The sequence below is a fragment of the Armigeres subalbatus genome, chromosome 2 (genome assembly GCF_024139115.2).
Source record: "Armigeres subalbatus isolate Guangzhou_Male chromosome 2, GZ_Asu_2, whole genome shotgun sequence".
NCBI lineage: Eukaryota > Metazoa > Arthropoda > Insecta > Diptera > Culicidae > Armigeres > Armigeres subalbatus.
Window position 1 is genome coordinate 458,830,842 of NC_085140.1, and position 22,065 is coordinate 458,852,906.

Consider the following 22,065-nt stretch of genomic DNA (forward strand, 5'->3'; position numbering starts at 1 on the left):
AGAATCTCAACCAACACGCAAACCTAGGTTCACCACCCTCAACTGTTTCTCCAAGATCCCACTCAATATGAGGCATTGTGTGTCCGTGGGGGTAGAAATGGAAAGCCAGTCATGAAAATCAAGTGCAGCACGCGAATAATAATAACCATATTAGACGAATGTGGTGCTACTTTCTCCATACGGAACTCTGTAAGAAGGTGTAGGTTATATGCTAAACCGAGTCACCTTCGTAGGGTTCTTTCACATTTCCACAACAAGTACTTACCTAATAGAAAAAGTGGAAGATGTATACCGCGCTAGATGACTGACAGATAGATTTTAACTCAAGTATGATGGAGGCGCAGCATAATTCACCCTTCAGGCTACGTCGTGCACCAGTCGGTTGGGAACGAATTAGCCGAAATTCAACCGCATTCATTCTCATTATCGCCTATATACAATCTCCAGGTGTAGCCATAAACCGTGGGGTTGAATGTCCTATTTTGCCGTTCTCACCTCGACTCGGTGGAACATATTCAAAAGCCATTTCGAGAGACGCTGCAACGCGTTGGGAGGATTCAAGTTGTCAAAATTGTTTGGCGTATCCGCATAATGGCGGTATCGAATGTTGTCCTTGTTCGTTACACCGCCGGATGCTAGGAAGTCGTATCGTGCCTCAAAAATTTGTGTTAATTTGCATATATTTACAGTAGGAAATGCTAACGGAAGGTTTACATCCCACACGGAAGAGGTGTGAATTTGTTTATTTATTGCTTTTTGTGAAACCTATGTGTAGTGGAACTCAAAAACGAATTTGAGAGTATGAATTGAAAACTGAAACAGTTTGAAGGATTTAGGTCATGTCATGCAGTGGAGCTGTAGAAATATAATTTTAACATGTATTATAGCCAATCTGCCTTAATGGAATTGAAACCTATCATCAATATGATATTCAAATTGGCTTTCAAAAAACTTTTTCTCATTTTACTTTGACACATCGTTTTTTTTCTACTCCTTTTTTCGACTTTTCTCTATTTGTCAAATTTCTAATTTTTGCCTTTCTCGTATACTAAGTATACGTAAAGGCTGTATGATCACTCCATAAGCAAACTTTTGATAGAAGGCTCGGAGACCCATAGTGTTATATACCAATCGACACAGCTCCTCGAATTGATGTGATGTCTGTTTGTGTGTATGTATGTATGTGTGTATGTTTACAAAATTTTGTAGACACACTTTTTGGAACTTAGCATTGGCCGAATTACTCGCAACAAGTTCCATTCGACTGAGAATCCTTTCCCATTGTTTGCTATTGAAAATTGGCCAGATTGGACTCACAAGAGATTGGGATCACAAGTTATGGCCAAAATACTATTTTCTATGCGCAAAACACGCTAAAAAACACTCACTCATATTTTTCAGTATTTTTTTTCGCACGAGAAAGGCACAAACACCGCTAGGTGGATTAATCAGGGTTTTTTTTTCGCTTCTTGTACTTATTTTACTTTGTTCTACTACTCATAATTATATTTATTTCTACTTCTACTACCTTCTACTACTTTTCACATAAGAAACTTATTTTGAACTTTTGGATGTCTTTACTTGTGGATGTCTTCAAGACAAGTTAGTACTATCTCATCTTATTCCACCATTGTAATTTTACAGATACGCATTTCGACCTCCACGATAAACCTCGTAGACTCTTAAGGGAATGGAGGGGATCATAAAAGTCTACTACGTTTGTCTACGAAGGGCGACGGGAGAAGTAACCAATGTCTACATAGACTTTTATTTTTTTAGTTTTTCTGAAAATAATCAATACAGCACCAATATGCGGAGTAGGGTGGTCTAACCGGTAATACCGGTATTACCGGCCAATTTTGGGTACCGAAAATACCGGTATTAGAGACGGAAAATACCGGTATTTTCGGTATTTAAAATTTCGCTGTCAGTATAAAAAATTTGACTTTTTCTTCAATGAACATTGTTGATATCGTCCAGAATTTTTCCGCAATGTAAGAAATTATAAAAAACTGTGCGAGCCGTAGTAGTTCTTTTCCGTAGATCACCTGTGAAAAACGATTTTCTGCAAAAATATGTCCGTTCTGAAAAGAATTTGAATTAGTGGCTGATGCCAAGGCACGCTGAAATAATTCAAGCCCTCGAACCTGTTCAAGCTGTTGTGAAACTACTGCTCTGTGAGTTCTGCTCTCTATATGAAGTCGACGTGCCATTCCAATTTACGTTGGAACTATTATCAACTACAATCAAGCCACAGAAATTTCTGCCACTATTTCGATGCTTTTGAGGAATGAATCCAAGAGAGACGATCCAAATACGCCGATCTTTTTGCTTTTTTGAATAATTCTGCCGTGAAGCAATTGATAAGAAACGATTTTGGCATTTTCTTCAAGGCATCCAGAGCTACTTTGATAAGGCAAGCGTATGGGATCTTGAAGCGTTTAATCATTCCTGATGCGATCGTTAAAACTGAGACAATGACCATACTTGACGATCGGTACGAAGAAGATGCCTCTTTGAATATTTTTCTGGTTTATCGGTTGAAGAACAACTTGTGAAGAGACTGTAGCAAAGCAAAACACTTGCGTTGCTGGTGGCAAATACGTTGACTCCAGGATCCTTGCATTCAATCCGTAAAGAATTCTCCTACATGAATCGGAAGGGATTAAGGGCAAGTATTTGACACTGATTTTCGACGGTCTTGGCATTATTCGTCCTACTTCGGTTGAACCAGAGAGGGCATTCTCAGTAGTTGGCTGCTAACAAAATCCAATGCGGATTGGGAGATGAGTCGCTCAGTATGTAATGTCTATCTAAGTTTCGCTTTGCCCAGCTCAACAAGCAATGATTTTAACATTTAAAATTTGTCAACAAATATTGTGTTTCATCCAGAAGTCCAAATCAAAAGTTTTTCTTTTACTACCTGTGATTTTCACAAAAACCGGTATTCTACCGGTATTACCGGTTTTGACTCCATCAAATACCGAAAACCGGTATTTGACAAAAATGGCCAATACCGACCACCCTAATGCGGAGTGGATGCAAACGGAATATCAAAAGTATTCTGGACTGATTCAGTACACCCAAAAAACAAATCTGACAATTATTGTATAAAATCTGGGCATATACAATTCTGTAAGATTTTTATACAGATATTGTATTAAAATAATACAAATCTGTATTATTTCAATACAATAATTGTGTTAAAATCTTCCGAAATTGTATATGCCCAATTATTATACAGTTTCTGTAAGGTTCTTATGCAGAACTGTATTAAAATCTGCCATCCGCTGGTTGGGTGTACTTATGGAAATAGATGGACTGGAAAGTTCAGGAATACAGGAAGAATTCAAGGTGTGCGCCGTTTCAAAAACTGGCAGAGATGGTGCCATTATATAATCTACAGGGGAGATAAGCGTCACGATAGTTTACAGCGTTTATTTCTTTGATTTTTTTCTTAAGATTTTCCGGATTTTTGTTGTTATACTTTAACCGGAAAATCTTTTAATTTTCTCCGGAATAATCTAATGAATTTCGCTGAAGTAGTAGTTTGAATTTTAATGTAAAACTGTCCTGGATTAAGAAAATTATTTTGAGCTTTTTAGTGGAATGTCTTCACTTGTTATAAGACGAGTTATAAGACAGATACTTATTTCGACCTCAACAGTAAGGCCGTTTTCAGTGTCTCGTACTTGTCGAGTCGAGTCGATTCGAGTCAAGTACGAGACACTGAAGACGGCCTTACTGTTGAGGTCTAAATACGTATCTGTCAAGGTACAATTAAGTGGTGGAATTAAATGGGATTGTACAAACTCGTCTTATGAAAACTGTCCTGGATGTTCTCATGAAATTCAATTTTTGTATTTCCACTTTAAATTATTTGGAGATTCCATCTTTGAATTTCTCACAGGAACTTCTTTGGAAATTTCACCAACAATTGTTTAAAATTTTCAAGGCCAATTGTTTTGAATTTCAACGGAAAATTCTTTGGAATTTCCAAGGGAAGTTTTTTGAGAAATTCCAAGCATAAACCTTTGGGTTTCCCAAAAAAAAATCATCGGAATTTGCCAGGAGAATTCTTAGAAATGTCCACGTAAAAGTTTGCAGAAAGTTCGTGTCAAATTTTGAAATGAAAATTCATCAGATTATCAATAAAAAAACATCAGAATTGTCAAAGAAATTTGTTAAAAACTTCCACATGAAATTCTCAGATATTCCCAAAGGGGAGATTCTTCTCATATTTTACGGAAAGCTCTTCGAAGTTTTAATGAGGTGAAAATTTTAAAGAAATCACCGGAATTCAACGTAGAAATCTTTGGAGTATCAAACGGGAGTTTTAGGTTGATAATCCTGATAATTCTACGAAATTTCCACTTGAATTCTTCGAAATTTGCATTGAAAATTCTCCGGACTTCTGAATATTTGAATCGGCTGGGAAAAATATAGGTCAGGAAAGCAACAGATTTGAACCAGCGCCGTTCCGATGCAAAAGTGTCGGCAGCGGCGCACACCTCAAGGAGGAATAAATTCCTCCGAAAATTTCACAATTGACCTCAAGATCTGACTTCAGCGGCCGTGGACAGAGGACTTAATTTTATTTTGTTTTAAATTAATTTTTGTTTTATTATTAGACTAGCAGACCCGACGAACTTCGTTTCGCCTAAAATTGATTTATTCTCTGATTAGTTCTCGAGTTTTGAAGAAATTGCAGTTTCATTTGTATGAGAGCCCCCCTTTCCAAAGCGGGGAGGGGTCTCTAACCATCTTAAGAACCTTCCACGGCCCCAAAAACCTCTGCATACAAATCTTCATGCCAATCGGTTCAGTAGTTTCCGAGTCTATAAGGTTTAGACAGACAGAAATTCCTTTTTATGCATATAGACTAGCAGACCCGACGAACTTCGTTTCGCCTAAAATTGATTTATTCTCTGATTAGTTCTCGAGTTTTGAAGAAATTTCAGTTTCATTTGTATGAGAGCCCCCCTTTTCAAAGCGGGGAGGGGTCTCTAACCATCTTAAGAACCTTCCACGGCCCCAAAAACCTCTGCATACAAATCTTCATGCCAATCGGTTCAGTAGTTTCCGAGTCTATAAGGTTCAGACAGACAGAAATTCATTTTTATGTATATAGATTTTGTTTAATTTGTATTTGTATTGTTTTGAATTTGATTTTTGGTGGGACGTTTTTACACTAAAATCAATTTGAATAACTAAATAACTTAGCAATTGATTGATCTCCATATTATTTCATATGAGTCATTGCGCACAACATACATGATGTTTTGTGAAATTTGGAAAAGTCTACGTAGACTTCAATGAGAAGGGGGTTTCGGAAAAGTCTACTAGAGGGTGGGTTTTGAAAATGTGAAATTTCGGTCTACGTGGTTTATAACAGCTCGAATTTTTTTCTCCCAGGATATGGCAATTAGGTTATAGTCAACTAGATGCGTTTTCGCAGTTAGTATTTGAGAGCGACACAGGCACAAAAAAAATTCAAAACAAGAGAAATTCTCGGCCAGACAATTAAGCGATGCCTACTTATAAGAAAACAAAAAGGATCCAGTGAATGATCAGAAGTTTAAAGTGCTCCATGAAAAATAAGAAATGGCCGGAAGTTATTTATCAATTGAAGTGATGATTACGAATCCTATCAATCCATGATTACGAAAACGGGTTCGAAACCTTACTGTAATCCCATGTTATGCCCCAACCTATGACACCGATCTACTAGACGAAGAGAACTTCTACAGCCAACTTAAATACTGATGTAGACAGAATTCTCAAGAGTTGTTGACTTCGACTGTAGTGTTGATTTTTGAAATTTTTCGGCTATGCAGTCTGATTTATTAGAACAAATTCGGGTTCGATGTCTTCTTCAGGGAAAAAAAAAATTGATAGCTCTTTGTTAAGGGGCAAGCCAGAGTAAACGCGACGAGCGATGCGACGCAACGCGACTCGCGCAAAAGAATAACAATCATTATCAACAGGCTGTCAAATTGCACTGTCGCGTCGCGTCGCATCGCACGTCGCGTTTACTCTGGCTTGCTCCCAAGTATGATGGGTGTTCTGTAACGGTCAATTTGGTCAATTTGGTCGGTATGCATCTTATTGGTTTGATTTATTATCACAATAATTTTGTCACGTATAAAAACTCAAAGATGCAGCTCTATCGGGTTGTACGCAAAGGTGACGTAGGACTACGTAGATATACGAAATGGATGGTATTTTTCATAATAATTTGTGTCTCTTTATTAACATTGAACAAATTGCTCGGAGGTCAACTGTCGCTAAGCCTCCACCATTTAGAATAAATTTTCAGCATTGCCACTGCTACCCACGCCTTCGTGCTGCTGTGTCCGCTCCGCTGCATCATATTTTGTCGAACCGCTCCTTACGGAATCCCGATCAAAATCGCTCGCGCCGGAAAGCAGCTTTCTTGTATTCAATAAACTAAGCTCGTTAGCCCCGCCCCTTTGTGATCTGATATGGATGTTAATATAATGTGCATTCATAACGATTAATAAAGGGGCGGGGCTAATGGAATTACTTCATTAGATATAAGAAAGCCGCTTTCCACCGCGTGCGAACAACGCAGACAACGGGCCCGTTCAGAGAATGTAATTTGCCTCTGCCATGCAAGCGGGAGAAAAGGCAACAACAAAAATAAACAAAAGATTTAAAAAAAAATTACATTATACAAATCAAAACAAGGCACGTTACATTTTTTAGCGAAGAGCCCTAGTTGGAAAACGCATTACAAGTGATTTTTTTTGTTTTGCTCTTTTTTCCCAAGCAATTTCGTCAAAAATCTAAAAATCTAATCACGCCATAATCTAACACATGAGATTCAAAATAATAATTACCAATGGGAATAAGTATATCTTTGTAGTCTTTTTTCAACGAATTATAACTGAAAATCCTTCTTCCACTCGAAACTTACGTTCTGTTCGTAAAAAAACCGTTCTCAAATTGGCATTTCAATTTTTATGGCTCCAATTCATCTGGGGGGTTACTAGGTAGCAAATATAGCCACTACATGGGAAATAATAAGTAGAGCTCTTGTTAGATAAATTGTTGATGGCAACATAGTTGCCACTGACTTATAAATGGTTTAACCGCGCTTTGCGGAATCCCGATCAAAATGGCTCGCGCGTCGGAAAGCAGCTTCCTTAAATTCAATAAATTAAGCCCGTAAATTTGAATGGATGGAATCACTAACAGAAACCAGGCTTCCACACCAAACGCCGATGCCACCGAAGCAGACCATTTCCGCAATCAAACCTTTCTTTTCAGAAAATGCTGGTCCAACTGGCCTTTCCAACAACCAACTGACACCACTGGCGGCGCGGGATCGCAACAGTGCTATTTTCATAGTCAACCCTTTCTTCATATGAAATGCTGGTTCATTGAGGTTGAATGACACAGCAACACACCGAGGACCACCAGAAATGCGATGGATTTCCGTTGAAAATGTTACCGTGATGCTGTGTCCGCTCCACTGCGATCGCTTTGATGCGTCCGTGCTGCGTGTAATATTGTTCAAACTGAGGATTAGATCCAAACCCGCAAATGATTGATTTTTGATGTCTGTGCTAGTGATGCATGTATGTGATTGGTTGGTTTACCTATTTCTAAACGTTTTATCAATTATTGATAATAAATAATAAAAAATCAATATTTTCATATAAATACAAAGAATGGTTGACACATCCTTGATCGAATGATCCAAAAAAATTTAAAATCCATCGAGAAACGGCTGAGATATTAAAGTTTAAAGTCTATCATATTTTCGTGACGGTCCCCGATTTTCGCAATCGTAAAATGTACCCCAATATAGAAAAGACAGACGTAGTCCTACGTCAAAAACATTAATTTTAACTACTTATTACGGTTATGGACACTGTAGTTCTTCTGAAAGATTTGATGAACCTGATGGTTCACGGTGAAAAGGTCCTTCATTGCAGAACTATAAAGGTGCTTGTGCTGCAAATATTCCGGAAGGAGGCAGCGTAGAAGACTAATGGATCATCATCAGGAACGTCTTCATCGCCACCTGCGAGAATAATCTGGACGATCTGGGCACCCAGATAAAACAATTGATCACCGATGGAGACCTGGAGAACTGGAACGAAAAGAATCCAAAGGCATGATAAGGCGATTAATAACTAGAGGAGCCAGAGGTCTTAGCCCATCAAAGATACTCAGCTCTGGAGAAGGAAGTGAAAGGCTAATGTCGACGGGACAATCAAGCATGGGTGGACTCTCTTGCTGATGTAGGAGAGAAAGCCGCGCAGCATTCATCCAGACAATCACCTCCTCTACGGTATCTCACGACACTTAAGCGGGGCAAAGATAAATACAATTATGGCTATGAAAGACGCTACAGACCAACTCAACTGTCAACCATCAGCTCGGCATGATCTGCCTAGGGTCCGGCGTATATAACGAATCAAAACCGAAGCTCCATCATTGCTAGAGATCCAAAAGGCCATCCAAAGCATGAAGGATCGATCGCATATCAGCCGGGATGCTCAGGGTTGACCCCATGTCATCCGTTCAACTCTTGCATCGCTTTTTGTGTAATATCTGGAACACTGCTTGACTGAGTGCAGTGTATCGTAGTGAAGGTACCTAAACATGATGATAACTGACTAGGCATTAGGTTGTCGTTGTCGTGTCTCAAAGTCTTACGTAAAAGTGTCCTAGCCCGTATTCAGCTGAAGATCTCCGCGACTCTCCGGCGGCAGCTGGCCGAATTTCGTATGCTGCACAACGGGGACTTGTCCACCCCATTCGGGTCGTAGTTGTTGCGAACTACTTCGAACTGGCGGATGACGTTGCACTCCTAGATCAGCAGCGCTCTGATATGCAAGCAGAGTAAGCTCAAGCATCTTGCCGAGCGCTTTTTTCGGCATGTTTAGTCATCAATTAAATAAAACCTAGTCGTTGGAAGTGAACACGGCGACCCCTTCCAGCTTCACAATAGCCAATCAGTGGGAATTATTGAAAGCTTCTAATACATTGGCAGCCAAATGTCGTCAGATGCCGGTACCAAGATCGATATAGGCACATGGATCAAGAAGGCAAGGGTTGCCCTTGCAAGTTTGAAGAAATATCTGGAAAACATCTACAGATGCCTGCGGTACATAAATCGTGCCTGGTGGCCTCACAACTGGAGCTAAAAAACGATCACCGTAGTCATTAGATGCCGATAGCAACTGAAAGTCTAAGCCCGAAATGGGGCTGGGTCGACCACATCTTACCTAACCCTAGCTGCACAATCAAGACCGATTTGGTTGCAGCAACTAGGGGTCACACAAATTTTTACGCGGCATGCTACTCGGAAAGGGCGGAAACGAAATCTGTAAACAAGCAAGGCACCCAGCTGGACATCGCAACAGAGGCAGACCCAGAAGCTCATGGCGTCGTGCCCTTCATAAAGAAATAAAAGGAGTCTGACAAAATCTAATTTGGTAACAGAGTAAAGCTGGACATTGCTCAGGATGGAGATCTTCCAAGTCGGCCCTTTGCGCTCTGCACTCGGGGTGTACATGACCCATAATAAAGTAAGGTAACAGCACATGCAACATGCTCCTGAAAGCACTTTGTTTCCAGTTAGTTACATACCAAAAAAAAATCCTTTCATCAAAAGCACTTTTGCTTCCATTTAGTTTCATTAAAGGCATTGGCAAAGCATACAAAAGTTACACGTTGGATTCAAACAACTTTGAGCTATCCTTATTTTATCGAGTTGTATTTTTCAATTTTTTAAACAAATTCCAAATGTGCCGTAGGGTCATGCGCTAATTTGTCCATGGCGCTAGTTCCCGTCATATCAAATTCTAATTTACTAAATACTTGCGATTGATCATTAATCAATGAAATTATCACCTGGCGAGATAGAAAAAAGTGTACACTATCATCTAAACTCATTCCAGCCACATTTCGGTGTTACTTTCATTGAAAAACTCTTCAAACAAACTTCACGATTCAGTATATTTGCAACATTACCTACCTTTTCCGTGCGACGAAGGAAAATCCAACCACTTCCACTCCAAGCAAAGCCGCGTAACATCGTCATCAAAATCGATGTTTTTCAAAAACTTCCACTACACTTTCTCACTTTTTTTCTCCGCTATGCACTAAATTAAAGGAATATCTTTCACTGAATTGTGAAATTATTCGAAAACACACTCCCGAAAGGCGTTAAAAGAAACTGTTTTCCAAACTTTGGAGATTTTAAATTATTTTTCTATCGTCACCTTGTTTACAGGCTGAGACTGAGAACGCGTTGCCAAACTAACGATTTGAACTGGAATAATCTTATATTACATATCTCATAAAACACAATGCAGCCAATAAGTTTCGTTTGTTCGCTTATTTTCCGCTAGCGTAATAAAAGTAAAGTCTTCCAAATACATTTTTTTCATCCAAACTCGTCATGTACACCAAAATTTGCTACTATTCCAAAGTATTGAAAACTGGGAAATAATTTCATAGTAGAAATTTGATGGAAACACTACCCACGTACATATCCCGCTATTGTGTTAGTTGTTTGACAGACTGATGCATTTTACTGAATAGAAGTACAACCAAACCTTTTTTATGCGAATTAAATGGGATTGTTCTGGGAAATTTTTTGAACTGGAACAAAAAGCAAGCTTGTTTAGACTTTACAAATTGACGGACATGATAGTTATTATGCAAGAAGTCGCAAATAGTTCGTCCAGTTATTCAAGAATTTTCTGGAATAAAATGCTTGGATACTACACTCGTGAACAAAGATCTGTAGTGCTGATTTAAATATGGTACCCGCTTCTTGTGGTTCCGAGGGACGCGCGGAACCGAAGATCAATTTACTCAATTGAAAAATGGTACATGCTCTCTGTAGTACAAAGAATAGAATGCGTTCACAACATATGCTCTTGGATATCCAAGAAATTCCTGGATTAAGGCATTCCGATCTACACGCGTAACCAAAAACTAATTTGCCCGATTTAAATATGGTACATGCTATCTGTACTACAAATAATGGAATGCGTTCACAACACATGCTCTTGGATATCCAAGAAATTCCTGGAGTAAGGCCTTGTGATCTACACGAGTAACCAAAAATGAATTTACTCAATTTAAAAATGGTACATGCTCTCGGTAGTACAAACAATGGAATGCGTTCACAACATATGCTCCTGTTAGAAAAATATATTAAGCACTTTTAGTGGAATGTATTCAACCGTCTAAGACGAGTTAAGTACTCTCCATTTAATTCCACCAATTATTTTACGATACGTATTTCGAGTCAAGTACGAGACACTGAAGACGACCACACAGTTGTGGTCGAAATACGTATCTGCAAAGATATCGAAAATAATTGGTGGAATTAAATGGAGAGTACTTAACTCGCCTTAGACGGTTTATATGCTCTTGTTTATCCAAGAGATTCCTGGAGTAAGGCCTTCTGATCTACACGCGTAACCAAAGAACAATTTAGTCCAATTGAAAAATGGTGCATGCTCTCTGTGGTACAAAGAATGGAATGCGTTCACAACATATGCTCTTGGTTATACAAGAAAATCCTGGAGTAAGGCCTTCCGATCTACACGCGTAACCAAAGAACAATTTAATCAATTGAAAAATGGTGCATGCTCTCTGTGGTACAAAGAATGGAATGCGTTCACAACATATGCTCTTGGTTATTCAAGAAATTCCTGGAGTAAGGCCTTCCGATCTACACGCGTAACCAAAGATCAATTTACTCAATTGAAAAATGGTACATGCTCTCTATAGTACAAATAATGGAATGTGTTCACAACATATGCACTTGGTTATCCAAGAAATTTCTGGAGCAGGGGCGTCTCGTGGACTTTTGCTACACCTGTTCTACCATGCTGATAAAAACAAATTCATCAAGCTGAGTGGTTTCGAATGAAAGTTGGGCATTTAATCTATATTACAACCTTTTCTTGTACAACTTAACCAAATATTAGAAGAAAAAAAAAACAATTTAAATAGAAAAGATTTACAAAACAATAAATGACTTATTTTTCTCTTTTGTTACAAAAATGTTTTAAATTTAGATGCACTTAAAATTTTAGACTCGGAAATCGTCTAAAATCTAACTTGGTAACAGTTGGGCAATAACTGGATATTGCTCAGAATAGAGATCTTTCATATCGGCTCATTCCACCATTCAGGGTACGCTAATATTTAAACTCTCACATATATTGTTGCTATGAAAGAAAAGTTATTAACCATTATTAGTATAATAATTATAGTATATAATTATACAATTATTGTTTGATGCGACCCCAGATTGTGAAGACCAATGAGTCACATTTAGAAGCTGAAATGTGTTCCAGTTATTTAATTTTTCAAATTTAGTGAAAACTATACCTTTTTCTCTATGTTGATTGATTTTGAGTATTCGTAAAAAATCATTTTTAAGTCTCTTTTGAAAACGCAAACATTAATTTAATATTGTTCTTGATGTATTGCATATTCATCACGAGAAAAAAGAAAAACAAACTGTTTCTAATCATCGGCGCGAAAGCGTGCGCGGTGCACCTTTCGGCAAAGCACAGCCCGACACTACGATCGAGTCTAACTGAAGGTGCGTCGCGTCGTTGATTGTTCTCGCAGCGCGTCGAACGGGTTTGACTCCTGCGCGTATAGCAGAACTTGCATCTAAACGTGCTTGCTTCGCATGCGAAAGACGATGATGTGAGAAAACGGAGAAAGCTGGCAACGCTCACGCTGGTTCTCTGCGCGCGGGGAACGAGTGAGCATACCAAGGAGGAAATTATTTCAAATCATTTTTCATGGCGCAAAACTTTAAATTTGACTTCTGGCAGCGCTGCTGTTGGTTCTTCATTATAGATCGCACGACTGGCAAAAGCTTTCTATGTGATGGGGTGTGGTTTTTCAGAGAAACACACATTTAGCTGCAATTTGACTGTACGCCAAGCATGTGGCGTTAACTTGATCTGCCTACGAAATATTTTGTTTCTTTAGATGTTTTGATGTTAAAATCATTGTAAATTATTTATATATTATAATTAATTGCCAAGACATTAATTTCTTACTTCTGACCTAAAAATGGTTACCTGTTCCATGAACAGGTAGAACGTATGGACGAGTCGCCCCTGTTCTGGAGTAAGGCCTCCGATCTACACGCGCAACCAAAGATCAATTTACTTTACAATTACGCTACAATGGGCGTATTACATATTCAAAACAGGCCTGTAGATCATTAGTTACGCGTGTAGATCTGAAGGCCCTAATTTCAGGGGTTTCTTGGATAACCGCGAACATCTTATTTACGCATATTCTATCATATGTGCTACAATGGGCATATTACATATTCAAAAAAAAAAGCCTGCAGATCATTGGCTACGCATGTAGATCAGAAGGCCCTAATTTCAGGAGTTTCATGGATAACCGCGAACATTTTTCATACGCACATTCGATAATATAACTGGCCTGTAGATTATTTGTTTCATGTGTAGATCTGGAGGCCTTCATTTCAGGGGTTTCTTGGATAACCGCGAACATCTTTCCTACGCATTCTCTATCATATGTACCACAATAGGCATATTATATATTCAAAACAGGCCTGTAGATTATTTGTTACGCGTGTAGATCTGGAGGCCTTCACTTCAGGTTCTTCTTGGATAACCGTGAACATCTTCCATACGCATATTCGATCATATGAACCACAATGGGCATATTACATATTCAAAACAGGCCTGTACATCATAGGTTACGCGTTTAGATCTGGAGGCCTTAACTTCTTGGATTTCGTGGATAACCGCGAACATCTTCCATACGCATTTTCGATCATATGTACCAAAATGGGCATATTACATATTCAAAACAGGCCTGTAGATCATTGGTTACGCGTGTAGATCTGGAGGCCTTTACTCCAGGGGTTTCTTTGATAACCGCGAACTTCTTCCCTACGCATGTTCTATCAAATGTACCACAATGAGCATATTACATATTCAAAACAGGCCTGTAGAACATTGGTTACGCGTGTAGATCTAAAGGGCTTTACTTCAGGGGTTTCTTGGATAACCGCGAACATCTTCCATACGCATATTCGATCATATGTACCACAATAGGCATATTACATATTCAAAACAGGCCTGTAGATCATTGATTACGCGTGTAGATCTGGAGGCCTTCACTTCAGAGATTTCTTGGAAAACTAAAAACATGGTCCATTCACATATTCTATTCTGTTTTTCACAATGGATACAAAACATATTCAGAACAGGCGAATATTAAATAAATTTATGTCATTTTGTTTTAACACGGTGCATATGCACCGCATAAAAAACTAGTTTGGTGTACTTGTTGAAATCGCACACCAATACCAACAGATTCATTTGACAGCAATTTACCGAATATTGGTTTGGACTAATGAAAATTATCATGGACGTGAACAGATTTTCGTAAGACAAATTTTTTAAAAAAAATGAAGGGTGTTTTTGATTACCGATTCCTAATAAACCATTATTTGTTCATTGCACTAATAGTACGCAATGGAAAGTAGGAACTCTTAAATACATGTTACATATAAATTGATTAGAGTCAGTAGTTAGGTTATCGTTTAAATTGGATTTGAAAACTATGCAGTACATACTACGACGGGAATTAGCTTCACTTCTCAACATTTTTCTCCGGCATTTTCTTATTATTATTTTTAAACAGTGGAAAATTCCGTAGATAACTTTTTTTCGGCTGGTTTTATTTTCAGATTGTTGAGAAAATTTGCTTCCTTTTTCACCAGAAAACTATGTTCCTCAGTTTAGTACAAATTAGTACCTTTTCATACACTAGTCAATAATACTTTATATTTTTACCAGTGAAGCTAAATTACCCGGTATGAAATCGATGAACATTCTGCCGATTCTCTGTTTTGTTACGATATACTAATCGCTCGACATACTTATTTTTGCGAGCGAATTGTCATAAAACTGACCAGAGTTTGACCCAAAGGCGAGTAAAAATCACTGGCAAAATAAGACGAAAGCAAATCTAGATCACTGTTCAAAGAGTTTGAAAAAATATATTTATGTTAAACATTAGATGGCGTGCGTGACAACAACCATTATTACACCATTCTTCTGAGCATCGCGTTCTCAGCACCCTCACTCAAACCACGAGGGATTGCACATTCTTCGAACAGGACGATATACCGACTTCAGTTAGGAGCTACTTGCCTACATCCATCTAATTTTCCTAAATTCTCCGGCAAAAGAAACAAACGCTAGCTAGAATTCTTCCACATCGTCAACAATAATACATAGCACCTTTGCTGATTGTTCGACTTTCCGGCAGCCGCATATCTTGAGCAGACCACTAATTAAAGCTGATCTACTTTCTGCCCCCGAAATGTTACTCTGAAACGTGTAGAACACGAGCCGCACAGGAAAACGGTGTCACCGTGCTAAATTGGACCGTCTCCCTCCTAAAAGATATTGCCCCCCAATCGATGCGGGCCAATCTCGACCAGCTGGGGCGCCCAAGGAGGACGCAAGCTTTTACTACATTTCGGTTTACTCAATCGACAGTCTTTAATTTGCTGTTCGAAGTGCTACACGTATCGTCTCCGCCGGTAATAGCCGACAACACATAAAACAGAAGTAGATACCTACTCATAGTCTACTATCAGCCTTTTGTAGCGTGTGTTTACCTTCGCGAATCGTCGCAACGGAAGCGCCTTGAACTACGAAGCAACCGCCGCCGATGGTAAAATCTAAACTGGCATAATGTCTGTGGGAAAAGTTTTTCCGTGGTTATTGTCTCGGTGAAAACGCAAGCGGCCGGTGTTAAGTTAGTGCGTGATTTCACAGCTCATATAACAGAGTTGAGTGAGTTCCGCCCATTAATTGATTGCCAGGATAAGTGGAAAACACATCTAAGATGAGAAATGTGAGCGAAATTAATGGTTTCCTGTCGCGTGTGGAGAACCGCGACAGGTTTTATATCAGGCTTGCATAGTGAAAATTTATGTCAATCTCATGTTTATGCATGTGCTCTGCTTCAGTCACATATGAAAGCGTTATGTAATGATAACATTGTCCACACTGTTGAACCTCCGTTACAGGACTGGCGAATACGATCTCAAGGATTTAGTGCCATCGAGGAATCACTCAAGTCGTCCGATAATCTGTCCAAAGTTCAGCCTTACTTGGAGTCGCTACTGCGCACTTTGCTCGCTTCGGAACGCAATCAGGATATCATCGACGATAAGGTGCGAATGTTAGTCAATCTGATATCACGTCTTCCGTTGGAGAACCTGGAGGACCGGGTGGGGCAAATTATGACCGGTCTGTGTCGACAGGGTGGTCCAGGAAGCAACAATGTGGCGAAGGCCCTTATGCAACGACTGCCAACGGCCGCCATTGTGCAGCGGCTGCTATCCGATGAATTCCTACATGCCAAAAGCTCAAAAGTGAGTAACAGTTGATATTGTGTAATTATGCTTGTCGTTTATATTAAAACTTTGAAGGTTCTGAAGATTAAAGTAGATTTCAATATTTTTTTTTATTTCGTGGAATAATTCTTTGAATGGTTGAAGAGTGTTTTGAAAAAAAAAATCCATTATACTATTAGATGTTGGCCGCTTTATAATTGACATAAAATTTATTTAATGTTTTTTTAGTTTCGTGAAAATGCCTTGCAAATGGTACTATTTGCATTGATGACATTTCCCAGCACGTACTTTGACATCAAGACGCTTATCTCGAGGGCCACTGAGGCTGCCGTGGACCGGAAAAAACGAGTTCGACATGTAAGAGACTATCTGAGAATCAACATTTTTGTTGGTCACCATTATTACAATGTCCAATATATAACGTTTACAGGGAGCGCTCGATGTGCTAGCAGTATTAGGACAAATCAGCTCGCCTAAACTAGTCTTAGACGTGGTATGCTCATCGGTCGCTCAGCGTCCCGACGGAAATCATCTGATAGCGGCCGTCAAAGCCCGCCTTGCCCGAAAGCAGCTTCCATTCATCGGTCCGGATGGCAGCGTAGAATATGCACTAAAGGTTCCCTCGTGCCGAACCAGTTCCGTCATCATGTTCGGTGCCGATGTTGACTGGATCGAAGCCGGCAGTGGTTCGGCATCCCCAACATCGACCCGATCGAAAAAATACCCAAGCTTCCAGGTCGATGGCGGGTCTTTCGAGGAGCATAAAAGGTAGGGAACAGTTATTCATCGCAATCAATCATAATAACACTAAAACGCTCCCATTACCAATACACAGGAAACCAAGCTTCCAAGTTTTTGACGAAGTAAAGCAACCGATAGAATCAAACAAAGCGATAAGCTCCGGGTGGACTTCGAAAATCCCTGTGTGTCACACGGTAAGAAACTAATTAGCGCAGGCAGGATATACATAGCTATCCAATTTTCTTTCTTCTACTACTGCCATGATACTAGCAGCTTGTAAGTCGTAAGACGATATAAAACTATCAGACGCATTCTTTATTTCTCTTTCTTACTACGGAAGCACCATCTTACTGGGATTACCGCCTCACAGCTTTTAGTTTTTATTGATCACTTCCATAGTTATTAACCCATCATTTCTAGTTTAGTAATCCTGCGTCTCTACTAGCGAGAATGTCTGACGTCTTAAATTATGATTTTTATATGCTCATAATTGATCGTTACTTCACAATTAGTTCAGAGCTTAATGCTAGTGTTCTTCAAAAATTTCCTGAGAAAACTTGTTTTCAGGATAAATTTCTTTATATATTTGTTAGTTAAATTCAACGTAAATTTCTTAAAAAGTTCCTTCAGAAATATCGCTGGGTATTTCTTCGGTCATCCTCTTGATTTACTCCTGTCGTTTAAAACATCATTTGACAATTCCTAGGAGAATTACTCGGATAATTCCTTTGTAAATACGGCTTTGTTTGCTTTCTTTGAAAATCCACTGATAATTCTCTTCTCATAATGTGTCTGGGAATTAATCGGAAAATCATTTACAGAACTCCTTCATGAAATATTTTATGGACTTAATTACTTACTTTTGGGTCCGGTCGATTTCAGAAGATTTCTTTATTGAGGCCACGCCGCCAAGAGCCTCCGGGTCTGCCTCTGCTGCGATGTCCCGCTGGGTTGGTTTCTGTCTAATGCTTGTTTACAGATTCCGCCCCTACGTAAGATGTGGCCGACCCAGCCCCACCCCCGATCCCAAAGTTCTGTTACTATCGGTGACGGTTACCTCTGGTGACGACGACGATGGGGCTTGTTGTTTGAGATCCAGTTGTGGAACCATCAGACACGAATTATGTACCACAAGCACCTGTTGATGAATACCTGCAGCTGTTGTGTAATCTCCACTGATACACACCATGTTTCGCTAGCGTATAACAGCACAGATTTCACGTTAATTCGGATTTTGGTGCGTTCACTTATTTATTTATTATCAGACTAAGGCCGGAGTGGCCTGTGCTGCACATAAAAGTCTTCTCCATTCAGCTCGGTCCATGGCTGCACTTCGCCAACCACGCAGTCTACGGAGGGTCCGCAAATCGTCCTCCATCTGATCGATCCACCTTGCCCGCTGTGCACCTCGCCTTCTTGTTCCCGTCGGATCGTTGTCGCCATTTTCACCGCATTACTATCAGACATTCTGGCTACGTGCCCGGTCCACCGCAGTCTTCAAATTTTCGCGGTGTGAACGATGGATGGTTCTCCCAACAGCTGATGCAACTCGTGGTTCATTCGCCTCCTCCACGTACCGTCCGCCATCTGCACCCCACCATAGATGGTACGCAACACTTTCCTTTCAAAAACTCCCAGTGCGCGTTGGTCCTCCACGAGCATCGTCCAGGTCTCGTGTCCGTAGAGAACTACCGGTCTTATAAGCGTTTTGTAGATAGTCAGTTTGGTACGGCGGCGAACTCTATTCGATCGGAGCGTCTAACGGAGTCCAAAGAACGTACGATTTCCAGACACTATGCGCCTCCGAATTTCTCTGCTGGTATCGTTATCGGCGGTCACCAGTGAGCCCAAGTACACGAATTCTTCAATCACCTCGATTTCGTCACCACCGATAGAAACTCGTGGTGGGTGGCTTACATTGACCTCTCTTGAGCCTCTTCCTATCATGTACTTCGTCTTCGACGTATTGATGACTAGTCCAATCCGTTTAGCTTCGCTTTTCAGTCTGATGTAGGCTCCCTCCATCCTCTCAAAGTTACGTGTCATGATATCAATGTCGTCGGCGAAACCAAATAACTGGACGGACTTCGTGAAAATCGTATCACTCGTGTCAATCCCTGCGCTTCGTATTACTCCCTCCAAAGCGATGTTGAATAGCAGACACGAAAGACCATCACCTTGCCGTAACCCTCTACGCGTTTCGAAGGGACTCGAGAATGCCCCTGAAACTCGAACTACGCACATCACCCACGCACATCATCCATCGTCGCCTTGATCAACCGTATCAGTTTATCCGGAAATCCGTTTTCGTGCATTAGCTGCCATAGCTGGTCCCGATCGATTGTATCATATGCGGCTTTGAAGTCGATTAATAGATGATGTGTGGGCACGTTGTATTCGCGGCATTTCTGCAATACCTGACGTACGGCGAACACCTGGTCTGTGGTAGAGCGTTCACCCATAGAGACTTATGGCGGGATTGCCTGGTACTGCCCCACGAACTCTCTTACAATTGGTGTTAGTCGGTGGCATAAAATTTGGGAGAGTACCTTGTAGGCGGCGTTCAGCAATGTGATTGCGCGGTAGTTGCTACAATCCAGCTTATCGCCCTTTTTGTAGATGGGACACACGACACATTCCATCCACTCCTGCGGCAGAACCTCATCCTCCCAAACCTTGGTAATCACCCAGTGCAGCGCTCTAGCCAGTGCCTCACCACCGTGTTTAAACAGCTCTCCTGGTAGTTGGTCAACTCCAGGGGCTTTGTTGTTTTTCAGCCAGCGATCTCCTCCTGGATTTCCTGGAGATTCGGAGCCGGAAGTCGCATGTCCTGCGCGCGTGCTCCTAGGTTCATTACCATACCGCCACCGTTGTCTGCCATATCGCCATTCAGGTGCTCTTCGTAGTGCTGCCGCCACATTTGGATCACCTCACGCTCGTTTGTAAGAAGGTTCCCGTTTATGTCCTTACACATATCGGGCTGTGGCACGTGGCCCTTACGTGAACGGTTCAACTTCTCATAGAACTTTCGTGCGTTATTAGCGCGGTACAGTTCCTCCGTCTCTTCACGGTCTCGATCTTCCTGTTGGCGCCTTTTCCTCCGTAAAATCGAGTTTTAACTGTTCCGCGCCTGTTTGTATCGTGCCTCATTCGCCCTCGTGCGGTGTTGCAGCAATCTCGCCCATGCTGCATTCTTCTCCTCAACTAACTGCTTACATTCGCCGTCATACCAGTCGTTTCTCTGGTCCGGAGCCACCGTGCCTAGTGCAGCGGTTGCGGTGCTTCCAATGGCGGATCGAATATCTCTCCAGCCATCTTCAAGAGATGCTGCGCCTAGCTGCTCTTCCGTTGGGAGTGCCACTTCCAGCTGCTGCGCGTAGTATTGGGCTAGTCTATCATCTTGTGGCCGTCCAATGTTTAGCCGCGGTGGACGACTCCGACGCATGTTGTACACCGTCGAGAGTTTTGAGCGCAGGCATACTGCAACGAGGTAGTGGTCGGATTCAATATTCGCACTGCGGTAAGTGCGGACGTTCGTGATGTCGGAGAAGAATTTACCGTCGATTAGAACGTGGTCGATTTGGTTTTCCGTTACTTGATTAGGTGATTTCCGTGTGGCCTTGTGGATATTCTTGTGGGGGAAGAAAGTGCTTCGGACTACCATTCCGTGGGAGGCTGCAAAGTTTATGCATCGTTGGCCATTGTCGTTCGATACGGTATGCAGACTATCCGGTCCGATGACCGATCTACACATTTCCTCCCTTCCTACCTGAGCGTTCATGTCACCGATGACGATTTTGACGTCCCGCAGTGGGCATCCATCGTAAGTCTGCTCCAGCTGCGCATAGAACGCTTCTTTCTCGTCGTCGTCGTCTTTCTCTCCCTTCGTGTGGGCAGTGCACGTTGATGATGCTATAGTTGAAGGAACGGCTTTTTATCCTCAGCTTGCACGTCCTTGCGTTGATTGGGTGCCACCCAATCACGCGTTGGCGCATCTTTCCCAGCACTATGAAGCCGGTTCCCAGCTTTTCCACACTTTCTGTCCTGTCCAGCAGATTTCCTGCAGTGCTACAACATCAAAGTTGCGGGGATGTAATTCATCGTAGATTATCCTGTCGCAACCTGCGAAGCCTAGCGACTTGCAGTTCCATGTTCCAAGCTTCCAATCGTGATCCTTTATTCGTCGCCTAGGTCGTTGCCGATTGTATCGAGTCGTATTATCTTCTATGTCGTTCGTAATAGTTGTTTTATAGGCGGCTTATTGGGCCTGTGCAAATCTTATGTCTCGACGGAGGGCGGTCGTGTCAGGTCTGTTTAGCGTCCCACCTAACACCAGGGCTTGGACTTGTGCTCTTTGAGCGGTACACGGTCGCTTTGGCGGAGCCTACTTGCGGATTCATGCAGCTTTTTATAGAGGTTTAACAGGGCCCACTGTCAGACCCCATCACATCCTAGGCAGGCGCCACAACTCGCAGATGGTCTGGGGAGGGATCGTCAACCCCTTGGACATACTCCCTGCTGCCCCCGGTGCGTTCACTTATCTGCCTGTTTTCCAGATATTTCTTAATCCACGGGGTCATATATGACCTCAAAAGAAAAGTGGATGTATAAAATCGCACGATGAATAAAAGTGAACACTATCTTCAGCAAAATTACTCACCTATCAGTGAAAAATATCAGGCATGGGCGATCAAGGCCCTACGACAACCTAGAACGTCATAAACACGGTGAAGTTTCGAAAGAGAAAAAATAGGTGTATTGGCAGCGGTTTGTACTGTTTCAAAATAAAACTTTTATTCAAACGCATCCGTAGAGTTACTGTGATGTACAATAAACTATTTTTGAACTTCTTTGGACGTCCTGGGCCATCCAAACTATCCTCG

At 41.1% G+C, this 22,065-nt stretch overlaps 1 protein-coding gene across 1 annotated transcript in view; it reads left to right on the forward strand.

Annotated features, from left to right (window-relative positions):
• Positions 1-22,065, forward strand: part of LOC134210510 (uncharacterized) — a 95,361-nt gene that overhangs the window by 35,511 nt on the left and 37,785 nt on the right. The window contains exons 3-6 of the mRNA XM_062686550.1: positions 16,112-16,459; positions 16,670-16,798; positions 16,872-17,209; positions 17,277-17,376. Of these exons, the coding sequence (XP_062542534.1) occupies positions 16,112-16,459; positions 16,670-16,798; positions 16,872-17,209; positions 17,277-17,376 (915 nt within the window). The remainder of the gene's footprint in view (positions 1-16,111; positions 16,460-16,669; positions 16,799-16,871; positions 17,210-17,276; positions 17,377-22,065) is intronic.